We start from the raw sequence: 20,905 nt of genomic DNA, 5'->3' as shown, positions 1-20,905 counted from the left end.
GAGTTTTAGAAGGATGGAAATTGATTTGCAGCTGCCAAGGGTATGCCATGCAACAAACAGGTGGTGCCATAACTTGTGACCATAATGCCATGTCAGCATATTGAAAGCCTGCAAAAGTCATTTGCAAAGGTCAATGCAATCAAATGGAGAATCATAAGAACAGAATAATAATATAATCATATGTATTGATCATTTTTTAAATGTGCAAGTTAACAAAATGATATACAATAAAATAATTATAATCATAATACCTAAAAAAAAAAAAAAAAAAAAAAAAAGAAAACCTAAAACATCCCAAATTATATTATTATGTTAAATATGAACATATCAACAACATCTAAGGCGCAGACTGGAGGCAGGCCAGGAAAAAAACATACTAATGTTGAAATGCTTTAATATAATATGTGACGATTTCATTGACCTAAAATGCTGTTCATTTGGATGAAAGATCAACATATACTGTATATACATATATTAAGATCATACTTTACCTGTATTGTTAGGATTACATTGAATTCAGGTTACTAATGTTGTGATTTTTGTTGAATTTCAGGTTTTACGCTGCTTGTGTGGTTCTTGGACTTCAGTTCCTCCATGATCATAAGATTGTGTACAGGTGAGTGGTCACTGGACACATCATGAGGTACACCAGCACAGACTCTTGTATTGGATCTCAATAGATTGTGCCATTGTACCCAATATTGTGGGCGACACATTTGTTTGCTCATGACTACTAATTATAATGTGTTGTGTTGACAATAAGTTAGCATAGCTGCAGTCTGGTGTACTTGGGTTTATTCATCTTTTTCCCCACACATGTTGTGTTCCAGAGATCTGAAGCTCGACAACCTTCTGCTTGACACAGATGGTTATGTGAAGATTGCCGACTTTGGATTGTGTAAAGAAGGTGAATATTAATAGTGTACTAAAAGATGGGGTCCATGTTGGATCTAGGTCACATAGTGACATCCTCTCTCTCTGTCATGTAGGCATGGGTTATGGGGACCGAACCAGCACCTTCTGTGGGACACCGGAGTTTTTGGCCCCTGAAGTCCTAACAGATACGTCCTACACAAGGGCAGTCGACTGGTGGGGCCTCGGGGTCCTCATCTATGAGATGTTGGTGGGAGAGGTGAGAACTACACACACACACACTGTTAAAACATACACCTGCATACATACATGCACTTAAGAAACAACTGAAGTCAGTCTGGTGTGGGATGATCACTCCACCAAGCAAAGAGTCCTTTAGAACACCATCATGATACAAACCACATCTTTCCTTTGTGTACTTTATGGATAACATGGTGCTCTCTGTCTGTGACTGTAGTCACCTTTCCCAGGGGATGATGAAGAGGAGGTGTTTGACAGCATTGTGAATGATGAAGTACGCTACCCGCGCTTTCTCTCAACTGAGGCCATTGGTATCATGAGGCGGGTGAGGACACACACACACACACACACACACACACACACACACACACACGGTCGCTCATAGTCACTCACAGATGCTAATGAAACGTATATCTACTGTGTGTGTGATCGTGAGCAGCTGCTCAGGAGAAACCCAGAGAGGCGATTGGGCTCTGGCGAGAAGGATGCAGAGGAGGTGAAGAAACAGCCATTTTTCAGAGTAAGAAGCCTCACTACTTCTGTTGTATTCTCGTTGAAGAAATAAATGAACAAACGAGCACTCAGAGCACAGATTAGCGCGCTAATGTAAATCTGCAGGAAAAACAAACAGAATTGGACGAACCATTCCATCTTGTGGTCGGTAGTACTGTAGATGTTCCACTCCTAGAGTAATGCATTAAGTAACACTTCACAACTAAAGACACGGTTTATGTGGGAGTTTGACTTTGAATAATAAAAATTCCTTTCTGCATTTGTACCAGCATTCAATTAATTCTTCTTTGGCCCATGACATACAGTACCCATCCATACGATGTCATGAAAGTAGCTAGTTTTTCTGGAATCAATCCAGGAAGGGGAAACAAACAAACCCACCAACAAATAAACCCACATACATGCAGCATAACACCCTCCTGGATGATGCTTCCCAGGGCTCTGGCCTTGGTCTCCTCCTTTTGCTACACAGACAAGACTATCTCACACCCACCCTACCTTTACCTGACATAACAAGTGCACGAGGGGAATACCTCTTGGGAACACCCAATCCAATCCAACATTTATTTGTAAGCACTTTAAAAACAACCGCAGTGGACCAAGGTGTTGTACAGAATAATGTACAGGACCAAGCAGTGCACTTACGGCAACAGTGCTTTCTCAAGTACATATTAAAACTATGGCCATCCTCTCCTCCTTCAAAACTGTTCTCAAAGCCCACTTCCTCAAACATGCTGTCTCCACGTTTTCATATTAAACCTTTTATTAAGTCTATTGCTGTTGCGTGCCTACAAGCACTATTCTTGTTATGTATTGCTGTTATTATATGTAATTTTATTTTTTCAGAATATGGACTGGGAGGCACTGCTACAGAGGAAGGTGCCGCCTCCCTTCGTCCCCTCCATCGGCGGTAAGGAGGACGTCAGTAACTTCGACGAAGAGTTCACCACAGAGCAGCCCGCGCTCACGCCTCCACGAGAACCGCGTGTACTCACACGCAAGGACCAGGACAGTTTCCTGGATTTTGACTACGTTTCGGACCTCTGCTAGTAGTGGACTTTTTCCTCTTCTGGGCTCGCCCAGGAATGTTCTGTACTGAAAGGCCTCACAGAGGGTTTTGTGGGCGTGCCGAGGTTCCGTATGATTGTTTAATTACACTGTGAATGAATGTGGAAAACACTGAAATTAGTTTTTTGTGTTTGCACGCTTTTAAAAGATGCAGACTGAAGGATAATCTGGTAAATTATTGGAGGGGCACACAAGTCCTAGTTGATGTAGGTGAGAGGAGCTCTCCATCTTTGTACTGTCGACTGTTGGAGGCCGCTCACTGCCTCTTGTACCAATGCCTTATATTTGTACTCGTATCAGATACATGGACAAAAACAATGTTTTTATGTTGTAACTCTGCGTAGAGAAGCCAGAAGAGTGAAAAGACAAGAGCTGCACACATACTTTCCACTGTTCTTTTTAAAGAAGGAAAGAAAAGATGTCCTGCAGTGAGATTTACTACTCTCTTTATGATGATGATACTGATGTGACATGAAGTTTGAGTTGACCACAGGGTAAACGACCACTGTCTTACTTCAAAGCAATTTCTTCTTATTTATGCTGTATGAATACTGACGATGTGACAGTTTTACAGCAGCACTTTGCAAAACAGACTTTGTTTTGCAATTGGATACAGTCGGGTATAATGATTGCAATACAAATGTGTGTGCTGTTAGTTGATACAAACACACACCACAAACATCAGCACAACAGCTCTGTGGTCTGCAAGTATTTTTTTTTGTTTAATCATTAAAAAGAATGCTGAGACTTGGATAGCCATCATCCATGTGCTGCTTGAAAGTCATTTCCTTTGGGTCTGCTTTATTCATCCCTCCATTAGACAGTTCAGCACTGATTCAGCACATGGTGCATATCAGTCTGTTCTATTACTTTCCTTGCAGAATTTAAGATCTGTAACAACAATTACTTTTTCCAAAATACTACTGTCAACTTTAGTGGACCATTTAGTTACCTTGGGAGGTCACACCAGCTTAAGTATTTACTGTATGTGGAGCTGTTTTTCTGTTTATCGACGTATATTATCTGCATGCAATGGTCTTACTCTACATGTGTATATAAGTGCTTGTCCATCTGCATGCCCATCAACACCACTTAGATATTTGTATTTTTTTTAAATTCAGTAAACACAAACAAATGCATTTGCATGTTCTCCCCGTGCGTGTGTGAGTTTTCTCCAGGTAATCTGGTTTCCTCCCACATTCCAAAAACATCCATGTTAGGTTAATTGTCGGCTTTAAGTTGTCCATAGGTATAAATGATTGGGATTGGCTCTATGTGCACTACGATTGGCTGTCCAGTCCAGGTTGTGCCCTGCCTCTTACCTGAAGTCTGCTGGGATAGGCTCCAGCATACCCCTGTACCCTAGTGAGGATAAACAGCATAGAAAAAAGATGGAAAAACAAAACAAATATAAAAAGTAGCTTTGAGTTATGACTATCAACTTTACAGCTTTTTCTCTTTACGTTGTGCCTTTTTGCTTTATTCCCATTTTTGCGGAGGGTTTTTTTGCTTAATTTGATTAATTCTACAATGTGCTGTGTGCAGCAAATGGCCCACGGGCCGCACTTTGGACACCACTGCTTTAATCTGCATGTCCGTCTGCCTGCCGCGCTGCACGTCCGCCGGTCTGCCACAGGAGGGTGTTCGCGAGCACTGCTACATGGAGCTCAATTTTTCAAGATGTCGTCGCTGGAGCAGAGGCTGTCGCGGATCGAGGAGAAACTAAAGCAGGAAAACGAGGAAGCTCGGCGGAGAATCGACCTCAACATCGACATGAGTCCACATCGATCACATCCGAGACCAAGTGAGTGTCCACCTGAGAGGTTCGGGGTGTCCGAAAGGAGCATAATAACCGGGGAAAGCTCAGAGAATGCGGAGGTGGGAGTGAAGGAGAGGGCTCCTCCTAGCCGCTACAATGCTAACAAGCTAGCTACATAAACAAACACAGACCTAGATATTGCGGTTTACCAATTAACGTTAACGCGCTTATTTTGTTTTTGGACCGAATCATGTAGTGTGTAAAGTGCTATTTTAAACATAGAGCCGCTGTCATTGAGTGTTTAGCGGACAGTCACCTGACGAATCCACTCGACTCCGGTGCTGTCAAACAAGCTAGGCTGCCGTGCTAATAAGCTTGAGTGATGGCAGGCCCAACATAAATATGAAAATGTTCTTTCTTGTCCAGTTGTACGGTGCCATGTACACAATGATTCTGTACTATCCCACAGGTAAACAATTGTTATTTTCTTATGGTAACTCCTACCGCAGAACCCATTTTCACTGCCATTTTTGCCGCTGGACGACACAGTGGCTAACAGGTTTTAGCTACAGTAATGTCTATCGCCTACTTACCTGCTTTGTATTGTCTGTGTTTAATTAGACTGGAAGAATTGCTCGACCACCTGGGACCTGGTGTAGATAACTAGTCTAAGCTAATAATTAATCCTCGAGCTTCATCATCAAACATCACCTCCATACACGGTTTCCTTGTACTCACCATTTTTGGTTTTACTTTTCACTACCAAGTCACGTTTGTCCTAAATTTAATCTTATTCTGTTAATGTGTGAATGCTGAGCGAAGTAAGATAAAATGTTTTGCTTTATCTTGCATTTGTATGCCTGTGTTTAGAGAGAGTAGTCAGTGTACAGCTTGTAATGCAGCACTGGAAAGAAGTCAACACAGCCATTATTGTCTAAATAGCTGGAAATACAACTGAGTACACCTCGCAGTGAACATGTGAGGCCACACAAACAAAAATGAGTATATCCCCCACTCTGGTGTTGAAAAAATTCCATCCACACAAGTTGAAATAAACACCTGAAAGTCAATGATAATAATCATAATGTCACATATTTTTTCATGGCGCAAGCCAAAACGCATTATTTTGCCATCTGCACATAAATGCTGAAGCGAGAGTTTTCCTTAAGCTCAATTTTTCAGGACAAAAACCTACATTAGCCTGTGGACGAGCGGACAAAATGCCTAGAACAATCAGTTTTTTAAAAACTGTTCTTGTTTGTGCGAGTGTTGCTGTCGAGCACTATGAATGGGCATCGTTTCCATTTTATCTGATTCCGGTGCCAAATTGGTACTTTTGAAATGGTGCCCGTACCGGTACTTTGAAAAAGGAAAACATACATTTGGCCAAAAACAGTGCCTTTTTATTTATATGGAATTTTGTGACATGCAAGTGGAACAGAATAGTCATTAAAATACCTCAATAATATGATCAAGTAAGTGTTAAATTAACCTATGTTAAAATTCACAACATAACTATCACAACCAAATCAGTACATACAACAGAGCATGTGCTAAAAAAAAATAAAGGTCCAGCTTGTGATGTTTGTGAAAGCACCTGGCTCACTGTTACTGTGACTGGTTGATAATGAGGATGCAGTCGTTCCTCACTACGCCGTAGTTCCATTATTGCTCAATTGTGTGTGTGTGTTTTTTTTTTTTAAATGACTGCATCCAACCTCAGCAGCAATGACGCGCTGTGAGAGGCCTGGCTTATGAAGCTCAGCGATCCGACCGTGTTCAAAGAGACAAAGCTTTTTTTGCCTTTGCCATCAAGAGATCATAGCAGTGTGAATACCTGACAGGAAATGACATTGAATCCACATTTTTTCCAATATTTTGGCTTTTAAAGGCTGTGGTCTTAAATTTTTGATCAGCTGATGAACAGCCTATTTCACTTTAATGGTTGTTGCTTCCTCAAAAACTTTTTGTCTCTCTCGACCATTTTGTCTTTTTGCATTTTGAAGCTCTACTTAGAACCTCCTTAAGATCCAACAGTGCAAAATGTAAATTCTTGCAATTTTTCAAATTTTCATCCTCTAGGGCACATGTGTCAAACTCAAGGCCCGGGGGCCAGATGTGGCCCCCAAAAGCCTGGGAATAATGTGTGTCAATAATGCACTTCATCTTTTTCCTTATAAAAGTATTTATTCTTTCATTTTGATTGAAAAATTGTACTGTGTGTATTTTTTCTAAACTTAAATATTATCTGATCAGATATTCCAAGCATTTTCTGTTATCAAAAAAAAAAATCCCTGAATGTCTGCTTGTCACCTTGACATGTTTACTTCACTTCTCAATTCAAAGCAAGTTATCCATCACTTTGTTAATAAAAATATAATAATCAAATGCACGGGCAATTGTGTAATAATATCATGAGGTTGTATTTATATTCATATATAATAACAGTTACAAGTGGCCCTATGAAGGCAGCCATAACTGCAATGTGGCCCTCAATGAAAAGGAGTTTGACACCCCTGCTCCAAGGCATGGAGTTGTAGCTCCTTCTCATCACAGTACATGTTGGAATTCATGTTTTCCTCAATGAACCGTAGCTCCTCCGTGCCAGCAGCACTCGTGCAGCCTCAGACCATAATGCTTATCCTGTTGCTCATATTGCCAGCTATTTAGATAATCATGGCTGTGTGTTGAGTGATTTCAATGGGTAGTATACTGTATCTATGTTGCTGTACCAGCTGTAAACTGACTACTCTAAAGCATATTCAAGTAAAATGTCTATATTATTGTCCCTTTTTAGAAGATTTACTGTAATAGAAATGGTTGCTGATATGTGAGGATAGAGGATTTCTGTTTTGGAGATGCTGTAGTTGCTAAACTGGGTGTTAAAAAGACCATTTATGGCCTGAAAAAGTGTTCACACATTCGAGGTGTCTCGACTGGTCCGCCAATATTAAAGACCTCGAAAGTAGCTGATCAGGGATTGTCATGGAAGAGTTGTTCACCATTAACTTGTTTTTTTTTAAGCGGTCACTTAAGGTAGAAATACTGCAATATAGGGATGTCACGATACACTTACCTCACGAGATGAGACGATACACGATATTGGGTTCATGTGAACAAGATGATATTTTAACGTTACTTTTAAGAAAACCAATGACAAAATATAGGACTGGACAGACAAACTTTTTTTTTTTATTTAACTGAGTCACAAAATCAAGGTACATTTTGAAATGTTTTATCACGTTGCATGCATGACCATCTTGATTTTAACTGTTGAACTGTTTTCCACAAATTGAAACAAAAACTAAATATTATAAAAGTTAAAATAATAATAATAATAATAATAACATAGCACCTGTAGCTGCTACTACTAATCATCTTTATTAGGACTGGCAATCTCAGGGTACCTCACAATATGATGCGATTTGCGATAATGGACTCACGATAACATTTTGATAAGGTGAAACAAAACCAAAAAAAAGTTTATATTTTGCAGCCTTCAGCCGGGAAATTGGTACAGAAAATGAATGGATATTTTAACCAGAATACAACCAGCAATGGTTCAAAATCAATGAGACTGATAAAGTGCAATATAACATAAGGATAAGCAGCAGGACAAGGTTGACTATAAAAGACTAAACTAAACAACTGTCTCTTGATTGAATAACACAACAGTTAGCATTATTTTAATCGAAAAATGAACATTTCTCTTACTAGGCACAGTTTTCTCCGCGAACGAGGTGGCTTTGTCGTGCCTCCCATGTGCCGTATTTTCGTGAGACACTGCTTACACTGTGCAACTTGGTGTTGTCTCATCCACGCTGCAAAAGCCAGAGGGAGTCCACACCTGATTTCAACTATGCTGCTGCAGCTTTCAGTTTAATTTCATCTCCCGAGTCTGCCATAATGTGGCATTTGTTTGTTTGACTCACTGAGGAGGTACGGTGGAAGACGTTTATAGCGGCTGTATTTTAATAATGAAAAAACGATACACGGCGAGAGCGTATCGATAATTCATTGTAGGGTTAAATATGGTGATAGTCCGACATTTCGTCACACGCCTAATTTATGTTGATGTGTTTATGGAAACACATGTAAAATAGATTAGTTTTGTTTACGCTAAGACAGCTACATTTCCCATGATGCTTAGAGGTACCAGGACATGGTGAAATAGATGCTAATTTCCCATTTTGATAGAAGCGATCATGTTTTCATCTGACAAATCTTTGTAATTTTGATCAAATGTAGAATTACTATAAGTTCTGCTTGGGCATTAACACGGAGGCAACTGTTCGACTCCGATGGGGGCGGGGAAAAACAGCCACACGCCACGAGCGAGTGGTGCTGGGAATATTGAGGTAGGTTGGATTGCAATGTTTATGGTGTGTTATCACCGTAGCAAAGTCGTAGTTCAGTCTGATTGGCTTCTGGTTGCCCTGTTGTCACGAGACAGCTTTTCCCTTAACGAGAAATATCGTCACATTTTAATCTTGCGAGATCTCGTGACACTCCGACTACATTATTCAATATTTGGCTCTGATGCGTACTGTTTGTATGTGTTTCATATTAGAAACCATCACAGCTTTGTCTCTGTGTTTTCATTCTTTTACTGTATTAGCTGTTTGTTGTACAGTAGTGTGTGTGTGTGTGTGTGTGTGTGTGTGTGTGTGTGTGTGTGTGTGTGTGTGTGTGTGAGTGAGTGACTGCGAGCAAGCTTGACTGTTGTTGTAGTCTCAGTGCAGTAACGTACGTGTGTGTGTGTTGTATTTTCTTTCCTCTGTCTAGTCATCGTGATCCAGCTCAGTCCTGCTCCAGCTCCTTCCCAGCGTGCAGGTATCATTCAGTCCATCGCTCTCTCTGCCACTGCACACGCCCACTTTCTCTCTGTCTCTCTCACCCCCTGCTCCCAACACCTCTGACACACCACGCCATTTCCCACCCTGACCCCTCTTGTATTTCTGTCACATCAGACATCAACTTATCTTTCAAACTTGGTCTTTATTTTGAAAAACTAGGCGTGTCGCAATAATCAATAAATCAATGCACCGCACAATAAATAAAAACAAACTTGATCATTTTGACAGCCTCGATATATTCACATGTTCATGCGTGTTTGTTTTGCTCGTCTCTCTCCACCAAACAGGCTGGATGACAAGAGGGTTCACTCTGTGCATCTGTCTCAACACCTGTGCAAGTAGCTTCTATAGCAGAATGAACGGAGTGAGTGAACCCTCGTGTCAGCCATTGAGTCTCTTTGTCCCAGTGGGGAGAGGCGGGGCGCTAGCTAGTGTGCACTCGCTAGCAGCGTGTGTCATGGGCTACACGTTAGAATGCTTTCTCCATGCATGTTGTGTATAAAATACGATGTGATCTCAATTTCAGCCCATTTGCACATCGTCACATGAACAGGTTTGTGGTAAAGACGGCAATATGAATAATACAAAACGGTGGAGCTTACGTTTCAGTTGCCGTGATCCCCGAAGTATAACAGCTCATTGTACACCAAACCCATTTTGCTGCATCCAAAACATGTACTTTGACCAAACTCCCACGTTACACCTCATTACAGTAAGCATAAACGGTGTATTCCACACAATGTTGCAAGTGAATCCAGGAGGCATATACGCAAATATGTTTGCATTGACGCACAGTGTGAACGAAAGAATATTGCCGGGGATATTTCTGTTTTATTGTCAATATTCAGACAATAATGAAAGTGACACTGATTCAAAATCAGAAATATGGTGTATTGTCCATGATACTCGTTAAGTTTCAGTATTTTACTGATCTATTTTTTCTAATCAATACACTTTGAGGAACTATTGATTTACATCATGTTTCTGCGGGAGGTAAGTGTGTTACTCTCGCGCCAACTAATAATACATTGAAGTGCAATTTTGATACGCCGTTATTTATTGTTTTTATTGTTGTTGATTTTTTTCTTAACAGAGACGGGGTCTATTTTTTTATTGTTTTTGGTTATGATTGTGATTTTTATTTAAGTACAATTTTTGCTAAAGGAAGACAGTCAATTTTATTTTCAATAGGTTTCCTTTTTTGTTTGTTTAATTTATTATGTTGTTTGTTTAATTTATTTTATTTAAAAGTGCTTGACATTCCAATTACAATGTTAAACACTCTTGAGAAATTAAAGTTTATTGCTTTTGATACGGTGTACTCGCATTATTATGCCATATATTATATATGACTTCTAAACATGAATAACATGAATTTTAAAAATGGTCTCAAAAGTGTTGACAATAATATCGGCGATCGGCAACAATTTGTAGGACAATTATTGTCCAACTAAATATGTTATTGTGACAGGCCTATGAAAAATATTTCCTTTTTGCCTTGTAACTTCCAGTTATTATTACTATTCTTATTATATTTACTTTTATTATTATTATTATTTATCCCTTCACAGTGGAGCCTCCAAAGTTGAACCCAATCTGTGTCCCAGGACGCTGGTCATCCTCCAATTTTTTCAAATTTCTAAATAATGTTTTCCATATTTTAGTATTTGGGTATTCTACTGAAAATTCCTTTGATTAATCGAATAAAACATGTTTTTGCTTGCTTAAAGAGCGATTAGAAATACACAAGAGAAAATAAAACATTTCACTTAATGAACGACCAATGGGTTTCATTTCTCAAATAATCAACTTTTGTTTTTCTTAAATTCACATAATGCATAACAACTATTTTCTTGGGTCTGATGGCTACATAATGGTGCTTTGTAGATGGTTGTACCCTTCCAAGACAAGTGATTTACTGAAAAAGGAGAGAGAGAAATAGTTAATTGACATTAGTAAGACTAAATTACACATTACAGTATGCATTTCTAAACTAACACAGGCTAAACAGAAATAAGACAAGTATTCTTCATCAGATTTTGAGTTTTTGAAATGTTCAAACTAAAATGAAGACACCTACTGTTAGTGGAGCACATTAGCGTAATTTCCGGAGCCTCGTAATCCTTTGCCACACACATTGTCAGTCTCTCTTTCAATGTCGCTCTCGTAGTCACTTTTGTCTCGAGGCTAATTAGCCATTTAGCTTGAGTGATCCTCTTCATCACGCAGTAGTCCAGCCTTACAAAACCCATTGGTTGATAGGAGACGGTTGGTGATCCGAGCAGTCCAAACAGCAGCTGTAGTAATTGTACACTTGATAAAACGTACTTAACATGTGTCAGAGATCGCCGCCCAAGACTTCAAAACATGATATTAACTTTTAACTTCACTCGTCCACGTCGCTACTTCCTGAAGCTGCATGCCAAGTATCATGGAAAATGTAATTTTTAACCTTAAATTACGCCGCATCTTTGTACAAGCCGCAGGGTTTGAAACTTTAGGGAAAAGTAGCGACTTATAGAACGGAAATTATGGTACTCTCAACCACGAGACTACCGTATTGTCTTGTATTGTCTGCTAGAAAAGATGAAAAATGTTTTTGTTGTTCATCTTCTTAACCCACAGCAAAATCAGTTTTTTGCAGATTAAACCCTTGTATGTTAACCTTAAGGGCAAACCAGTGCAGTCAAGTAGCCACACGATCAACAGTACAGTAATCTCTTGTTTATCGCTGTTAATTGGTTCCAGACCCGGCCGCCAAGTAGAATTTCTGGTGCATAAATGCAATATTTTTGTAGGTATGGCATGGAAAACCTGTTTACGATCTTCTAAATACATTTTTTAACATTATTAGTGCCTTTTAGACCTGAAATAACAACCATACAGTCACCTTCACATTCGTATTACCCAATATAGTAGATTTAATCAGAGAAAATAATCCCTTTAAGAACTACCTTGTAGGAGAGCAGAATCGATGGCGGACAGGAAGTGACGTTGGGGGTTCATAGTTTTAGCTAGTTGTGGGCTATGGCCGCAACAGTAACCCGTGTTATTATTATAATTATTATTATTGTGCCTGTTGTGGGATAATGTAAACCTGCAATAAAAGCAGATTGTTCAAATCTGTTGCTTCAGTGTTTGTCTCACTAAACAATTGCGGACACCAAGTGACCAATGTAGAATACTACATTCGCAAGTTCTAATGGCTTATACTGTATTTGTATTGTAGTGCATTTGGCCATTTTTATGCTTGACAATGTTGAATTTGGGAGGGGAAATGCATACGATTTTGCTTAAATATGCATATTTTCTGAACAATACTAGGCCGTAGCCAACCACGAAACAGTGGCCATTTATTGTTTGAAAAACCATGATAGAGTGAATGAGCGATGTTCGAACCGTGATGTAGCGAGGGACGACTGTCGTCATAAGAGAAAGCTAGCACTCCAAACGGCTAACGTTATGTTCGTAAGGTACATTGACATTCATCTAAGTGATTTGCGCTATGTTAATTTTACTTTGGTTCGGGTCTTTCACTCCATTCTGAGTGTCTTCGTAAATGCTACAACATTGAAGATATGGTGTTGTAGTATGTAAGTGCCGTATTACAACGAGTACACATTACTGCGATCAACTTGCTGTTTAGCCTGAAGTGCTCCCACACTTTTGCCATGTTTTCTTTTTTTTTAAATTTATTTTGTTTTCCTTCTTTTTTGTCATCATTGTTTTCCCTCGCCTCTTCCATCTTACCGCTTCTTCAACCAAACATCTGCGTGGGTTACTTAAGCGCGTTCATAACATAAGCAGACATAACTGTTCAGCGAGAGGGGGAAAATTATATATATTTTTCGTAATCGAGGTACTCGAATTGGTGGTGTTGACCACAATGCTCACTTTTTCCCACAGTGTCTAACCTTGGGAAGACATTCAATTTTAGAGTTTCCACTCTACTATGTTTGGATACTAGAGCAAAGTGACAGAAAAAGGCATATATTGTAGCTACAGTATATTGTCACTATTCCGATAGCAAAGTTAGCTCCTTTCTGTGTAGCTAACATTCATGTCAGACCATTTTACAACTGTCGAATCATCTCCATGGAAAGATGAGGCCCGTCCTTGACCTGCTGGTTTTTGCCCAGCAGTTATTTGCATCTCCCCTCACATCACAACCTCTCTCCATTTTCCAGCCCTTCTCCTCTCTCTTATCTGTACGTCAGTGGCAGGGCAGGGTTGGTGTATGTGTGTGTGTTTGTCTCTGTGTGTGTGTGTGAGGATTGTTAATGTGGATGTGTCCGACGATTAACCTCAGTGTTGCTGAAGGCAGAGGATCACAGTGCATGCAGCTTTTCTGCACGGCACATTGTTTTTGGGTAAGGTTTTTGTTTGTTTTGACACTGTTTCTAATCCAGCATCCCCACTGGTCGGTCTGCAGGATTGCTGTGAACACTCTGCCTCGTCTTCCTTTCCTGCGTTTTCCTGTATGCACCAACAACTGAAAACTGACTGACTCCTGACCTTCACCTTAGTCTGTGCTATGGCTGGTTGTCCTCCTCACCTGCAGGAGGCAGTGCAGCAGCACCTTCTGTGTTTGTTTGTGCATCTTCTTTTTTTCTGGCTACATGTGCCTGTCTATCCTGATGTCCGTCAATCTGGAGCCGGCCAATCTGTGGAGATGCACTCTCTTCTAAGGAGTCTTTCTTCCCTTGTCCCCAGACTAACTCTTTCTCCGGTCACTAACGGAGTTTCCCCCTACAGGCAGATGCATCCAAGAATACGAGTGCAGCTGGCTGACGCGTTCCTACAAAAACGGAAAACAAAGTATTTCCAATAGCACAACTATGTGTGCCTTGCTCGTCTTATATTGCTGATAGGTCACCAAGTAGGATGTCGTAAGTGTGGTCGGAGCCGGCTGGCCGTGGCCTCCAGGCGGCATAAAAAAAAACAACAAGAGTCTGGCCGCAAACCTCCGCTGTCAGACCCATATTTCCTCAGTATATGTCCTCAGCAAGTCCTCAACATTATAAAGATTAAGTCTTCATCCGCTCCATGCTAGAGCTTTTTCAACTGCAGCGCTGACTCTTTCCCCATCCACAGCATCCACTTCACCCACTCTGCTACACTTTGCAGTTCTGAAAGATTGTATTTTCATATGTGTTCTATAAACATAACCGATAGAAAAATTATCTTTCCAACACCGTACCAATGTTGTCAAAAAAAAATAATCGCTGGCAAACGACTACATCATCCACTGGTGTCTCAATGTCTGCAACAGTAGCACCTTTAGCCTGCTGTTGCTCTTCCTGGAAATATATCTGCTGAATTAAAATGATCAGTTTTCCTTTTTTCAAATACAAAGAAGAAACTATACAGGTCAGCTCATTATGTCATTCGCATTGCTGTGTTATTTAGTAGGCCCCTGTCACTTGTTTTTTAGCCCTTTTTTAAAAAAAAAAAAAAAAAAGGAGAACATCATCAGGCAGGATTTATTTATAATAAAAAAAAAAAAAAAGAAAACCATTCAGGTTTGAGTAGGGCTGGGGGACATGGACCAAAACTTATATCCGATATATTTAGGTTGAATATCGATATATGATATATATCCTGATATTTTTTAAGCAAAGTGAGCGACGCGCTCCCAAAAAGTTGAAACATTTTCAACCTTTCATCGCTGTCGCCCAGACGAGGACCAATCAGCGGGAGTTTCATTAATTGACCAATCAGAGGGCAGGATGCTACTCAGTACGTTATACTTGTTGTGTCAGATTTCCCAGAGATATCTGACATTTCTAAAAAAAAAAAAAAAAAAAAAAGAAGAGAGAAATATAAAGAAAAAAGCAGTGGCTTGGGAACTCGTTGGCGCCAGAGTAAACATATGTTTTATGTAAATTTGCATTAATTTACACGGACATTTACTGTATGTAAGTTTATCTTTAATACTAGCAAGATTCCTCGATCAACACCGGCCGCTTTTCCTCCTCTGAACTGCTTTGATACCCCGAAAAGCCGTCCACATCTGACAGCCAATCAAATTGTGGGAGATTCGTACAATTCACTCTGGATATGAATGCGTCGCTCACCTGTGTAGCTGCTCACAATTGCTTGTTGCCTCACATGTTCATGGTTTCATACGCAATGGCGATGAATTTCGCCAATCGCGGTCGCTTGTCACCTCCCGTGTGTGGCGCCCATTATTTCTTGCTGTCGCTTTGACTGGCACCGCCGGGATTCTGCTCCGCCTCTCCTCCCTCATCCCTGCATGCAGGATACAGCACAAATCCAGTCTATATCGATATCAACATTATGGTTGGTTTTGATCGTGCTTTAAGGAAAGGGTCGGGTCAGGTTTATTTCTATTGCAACAACAACAACGATGTCCAAATAAGATAACAAATACAAAATTTAATAAAACTAATACACAATGGCTAAAAATTTTAATCCGTTTTTTCAATGAATTAATCATGATTAATCACCATTAGCAACTAGCAACTAAATATACCCATTTTAACTGAAGAGAAAGATCAATGACAGGGCAGGATTATATATATTTGTATGTATTAACTTCTCCAAATGAACGGAATATGTCAATCACGGTAGATACCACACAAGTCTAAAAATCCATTTGTCGAACACTAGTTTCTTTAATCGTAGTAGAACATTTGAATCACACTTTAAACCATGTTATTATGAGCAATGAGGGGTTGTGTTCAAAGACGTCATGTAAATTAAGGTAAATTTAATTTTTTCAGTGTAAACTCCAGTATACTTAAATGTAGTAAATTGTACATCTGAATGAACCCTTTAGGCACCAGAGTTTTTTCAAGATAATATTCAGTTTTATTTAAAACGGTTGTAGCTTGAAAGTGGTCACCATAGCGTTGTTTTGACCACCCATGCTTCGCGCACCGTCTTTTAGGAGAAACATATGGATCCTCTGGGATGTCCCCTCCTGCGACCCACACAGTGAAGCTCCAAAATGTGCTGCTTTGTGGACTGTCATAGCGGTCAGACGCGCTGCCGTTAGCAGCCGTGAGCTTCCGTGTAGCGGCACTTCAAACTCATTAAACTCCTTAAGAGTTATGAAGCGAGTGATAAGAATATCCAATTCATCTTTTTCTTTATCTTCCTGTTTATTTATACACGCGTGCATTATAAAGCTGTTTTTTTAATGTTCGGAGTGTCCCTGAATGCATCTCGTGTTTTTGCAATGAGAATGAGAACTATCGAAAGATCTAGAGACGTGTGTGAGTTGGAGATACATACTGTATATGGTGTTGGAATTTAGTTATAAAACAGTGTCAGGCTCTGTGTGACTGTGAGGACGCTCCGCTGTACTTACAGTATGGCGACGGACCCGTCATAACAGAGCGTGCTTGCGCTGGTGTGCGTGCGTTAATTACACCAAAAAATGTAACGTAATTATTTAAATAAATTAGTTGATGGGCCATTATTACAAATCTTGCCAGACACATCCAAGAGCAAACGTTTTGTAAACAGTTCATTGGTGTAAAGCTAAATGATAACCTGACTCCAGCTTTTGTCTCTTCAACCTGAACACCGCTGGCACTTTACCACGCTGGAGGGCTTTAGCTGAGTGTGTCCAGTGAGCAAACACCTTGTCATTGCTAAAATAAAAATTAACACATGCAAAAATATATGACAATGCATTGAAACAACTTGAAAGCCGTTCATATATCAACATTGTGGTCTCAACTCTAAGGTCAAAGTTGTAAGAGAATACACCACCATTTCCGCAGATATGGCATGTCCCTCTTTAAAACATGCAGTATGTTCAGTCGTCCCTTGCTATATTGCTGTTCGAATATCGCTCCCTCACTATATCAGGTTTTTCTAAAAATAATACATGGTTGCTTTTTCGTGGTTGACTATGGCCTATTATTGGTCAAAAAATATTTAAAGACAAGTTATATGTAGTATTGTGGTCACTAGGCATCAGTAATGTTATGAGACATGACATTAGATTACATTACCTTTCACACTGCATGGAGGCAGCAGAGCCAAGCCGACATGCCATGGCTAAGATCGATTGGGGGGAAAAAAAGGTTCTCCTCTCATTCTATGTGGAAGCGGTACGTTTTTGGCTTCTTTGTCCTTCTTCCCCACTTCATTTGAAACATTTTCTTAAGTTTAGAGTACCGTATTTTCACAACCATAAGACACACTGTATTAAAAGGCGCAGCTATTTCTGTATTTAACTCATATACAAGGCGCACCGTATTATTGGGCGCAGGTATGCACGGTATGTCGCTCAGAAGTCAGTGAGGAAGCAACAGTGCTTTATTTCTTTAGACAGATTAAGAGCAGAACTCTCATTTTATCTCAAGATAAAAATGGGCATGCAAAGTACTTTTAGGCTAGTACTTATCATTTGACATGGTCATAGATTAATTTGTGGTGTGATTTATAAACTTTTTATATATATATAATTTTTTTTTTTTTACAAACTGTCTTCAGCGCAATTTATTGACAGTCCCTAGTATAAACAACCAGCAGTAGGAGCAGCACTTCCCATGCGTGCAGTGGCAGAGCCAGAAATTTTTCATTGGTGTGGCCAAGGTGAGACCATTACTCACATAGGGGTGGCAATAAGTTGATACCTGAAATGGTATGGTGGCAAGAGTATGACCGAGGGGGGCCGCCGTTGGCCACCATGTAGCTCTGCCACTGCGTGCAAGCTCCCCACACAATGGCACAGCAGTCTGGGCACAGTGAGGGGAAACTACCACTGGAGCTATGAAACCAAATATCCGACGTCCATCGAGAAACTAACTTCACCATGGTATAGCGTGGTCACATGTCTGCATGGAGATGTTGCGTTTTCTATTTCTTGTTGGTTGGTGGGAGTCGAGTGGCAAACAGCTCTAAGGCGCATTGCCGCATCTACCATGTTGGAGTGTGGCCCACAGTTCCGAATGTGATATGGCAACCAGATCGGCCCGAGCTCATGGCGGATCGGCAGCCGATCTCTAATAAAAACCTCCCTAATAAAAACCTATCAACGGTTAATAGAGTTGACTTCAGACATGCGATTTCTTCATATAATGTGATTCCCTCACGCAGTGTTCTGCAAGCTGCAGATCTTCAGCAGTGTGTAGTTATGGGTGGCATGTGACTCTTCATTTTTGAAAATAAGGCCGTGAATGCATCCTGGCTGACTTCTGACTGATGGTTGGATGAGCAAAGGAAAGGGTGGTATAACTGGTGTGTGCCGGCCTGCGTTAGGTGAGACATGAGACCTGCCTTTTTCCCCTCGTAGTAAGCTTATCATGAATACAAAAGAAGAAAATAGAGAGTTTAAAACCGCATGGACAGATTCTTTTGTCCTGTCTGCCAATGACGCTTGCTTACCTGTATGCTTGATATGTGGCGAGAAATTAGTAAAAAATGTTAAGACATTTTCAAAACGAGCACTTTGCATTTTCTGAAAATTAGCAATTTATTTCAAAGTAGGCCTATGGCCTATGTATGTAACTGGTCATCCACGCAATCCAGCCCTGCACATGACTGGCTCGAAACGGCGACCATGTAAGTTCACTGCTTGAGAGCGTTAGCCATCGAGCTAAAAGCAACAGGCTGTCAATTAACTGTGCTGCGTCAGGTAGTGAGATTTAACCAACTTACTATCACAACCCCATTAGTTGACATCCGTTTCTCGTATTCTGTTGTAACAGGTAAAATTAAGAAAGATTAAATCTGTATGTTAAATATGTTTTGTGGCTCCAGTCTATTTTTCTATAGTGGAAGAGGAGGAAAAATGGCTCTTTTGAGAGTAAAGGTTGCCAATGTGTATGTGTAATGTGTATCGATAGCACAGACTGATCACTGTCACATTCAGTCTTTTTTGTAACTAAAATCTATTGTTCTTATCCAAGCATAGCCGGTGGGAAAAGCACGGGTTCTGGTGAATGTAAAGTTATGTTTTCGATGTTGAAAGTTTGTACTTACCATTCTTCTTCTTTTAATTTTTCTTTTTTCCTTCTTCCTCTTCTTCTGGTGAAAGCATATCAGAGTTACACCTTTCCCGGTCCTGACATTGGCGGTGTCACGTAGTATCGGTCTGTGGGGAGAGGGATCTGACGGTGGAGGTCTGCAGCGAGACTGTCTTGAAAAAATTGGGGGAAAATTTTACCTTCAATGTTAGGGGTGTCATTTGACACTCAGGTTACGAGACAAGAAAATTGGGTCTACGAGATGAGATTTTAACATTACTTTTAAGAAAAATACAATAAAGAAAATATATTACAATATATTGCGGTCTACTAATTTAATGTCTACGTTACACTCTTCTGCACTCTGTGTGTGCTACCAGTCCTGCCTCCACCCACCAAGACAATGAGACTGTGACTGACAAAAGGGCTCACTACATTCATGCCGTTGTTCTATGGAACAAACACACCAAGGTGCTGAAACCAGTGCACAGAGTGAACTCTCTTCCTGCCTGTTTGGAGGCAGGAGATGAGGAAAACAGACACGCATGCACATGGCAATATATTGAGGCTGGCAAAATTATTGGTCATTTTTATTTATTGTATTCATTTATTCTCATCTGAGGCCTAGTACCCATGAGACACTTTTTTCTGAAGGAGGAATCTTGTCAGGTTTTAATCTCGCAAGATCTTGTGACTCGATATCTTATGACACCCCTATTCAAAATAATTATATTAAAACTATTTATTACTGTCAGCTGATAAGATGGAAATCATTGGTACTGTTGTTGTAAAGCAATTCCCAGTTAATGGCTGGCGTTCTACTTTCCTAAACTGTACTTCCTTAACTCATATTTCCTCAAATATGCCATGCCTTAATCACATTGTCTCACCTTAAATAAATGCATCCCTTGCCCTATATAAATATGCAGACATTCAACATCAAGGAACAGTAGTTATAAATTGCCAAAAGGGAAAAATAAATACAGCTATTGGATCCCTTTTGGCATGCAGACCTCTACTATGAAACACTATTCTATAAGCACTAATTGATCAATTCTCTCAACGCAGCCCTTCAGCTGCCCCTGGCCAACGACGCAGGAAGCAGGTCATCATCCTCAGAAAGCTCACCTCAGCACCACCCCTTTCGTCGCAGACACATGCTCACCCTCCCCACACCGCAGTCCGGCTTACAGAAGAGTCTAGAGAAGTATGTGCACTTGCAACCTCGGACCTGAACCGCTGGTTTCCATTATATGAATGCTGCTAAAAAAGGTTGTATGTTTTTGTGTGTGTTTGTCCATGCAGTGCAGAGATTGATCAGAAATTGCAAGAGATCATGAAACAGACAGGTTATCTTAAAATCGACGGACAGGTGAGTTATAACCTATTGTTAATACAATGCACGAGTTTTGTTTTGTTTTGTTTAGGTCACCCGTAGAGCAAAATGCAATTGCTCCTCTTCCTACTTAAAAACCGTACTGAAAACCGGGACATTACATACTTTTAATAACCAAAATGACTCAAAATAATCCATGAAGTCAACATTTTTTATAAACAATATCACTGTAAACAATACAAAATTTCAAGGAGATTTGCAGTAATGCCGTGTTATGAAGTGATTGCATAAGTACAAATGCTGTTGAATGAAT

General features: G+C 40.1%; 2 protein-coding genes across 6 annotated transcripts in view; both read left to right on the top strand.

Annotated features, from left to right (window-relative positions):
• Positions 1-3,823, top strand: part of pkn1a (protein kinase N1a) — a 49,763-nt gene extending 45,940 nt beyond the window's left edge. Inside the window, exons 16-21 of one of the 4 annotated variants that reach the window (XM_054779184.1) lie at positions 554-616; positions 831-907; positions 990-1,132; positions 1,331-1,438; positions 1,553-1,633; positions 2,473-3,823. In XM_054779184.1, coding sequence (XP_054635159.1) covers positions 554-616; positions 831-907; positions 990-1,132; positions 1,331-1,438; positions 1,553-1,633; positions 2,473-2,676 — 676 coding nt within the window. In that variant the 3' untranslated portion in view covers positions 2,677-3,823. The remainder of the gene's footprint in view (positions 1-553; positions 617-830; positions 908-989; positions 1,133-1,330; positions 1,439-1,552; positions 1,634-2,472) is intronic. The other 3 variants (XM_054779181.1, XM_054779183.1, XM_054779182.1) reach the window with 3 other exon arrangements.
• Positions 3,824-4,371: 548 nt separating this feature from the next.
• map2k7 (mitogen-activated protein kinase kinase 7) overlaps positions 4,372-20,905 on the top strand; it is a 31,318-nt gene continuing 14,784 nt past the window's right edge. The window contains exons 1-4 of one of the 2 annotated variants that reach the window (XM_054778617.1): positions 4,372-4,498; positions 9,239-9,286; positions 20,325-20,463; positions 20,562-20,628. In XM_054778617.1, coding sequence (XP_054634592.1) covers positions 4,375-4,498; positions 9,239-9,286; positions 20,325-20,463; positions 20,562-20,628 — 378 coding nt within the window. In that variant the 5' untranslated portion in view covers positions 4,372-4,374. The remainder of the gene's footprint in view (positions 4,499-9,238; positions 9,287-20,324; positions 20,464-20,561; positions 20,629-20,905) is intronic. The other variant, XM_054778618.1, reaches the window with a different exon arrangement.

This window comes from Dunckerocampus dactyliophorus, chromosome 6, assembly GCF_027744805.1.
Source record: "Dunckerocampus dactyliophorus isolate RoL2022-P2 chromosome 6, RoL_Ddac_1.1, whole genome shotgun sequence".
NCBI classification, from domain to species: Eukaryota; Metazoa; Chordata; class Actinopteri; order Syngnathiformes; family Syngnathidae; genus Dunckerocampus; species Dunckerocampus dactyliophorus.
This window is presented reverse-complemented; position numbering and strand designations above follow the sequence as displayed.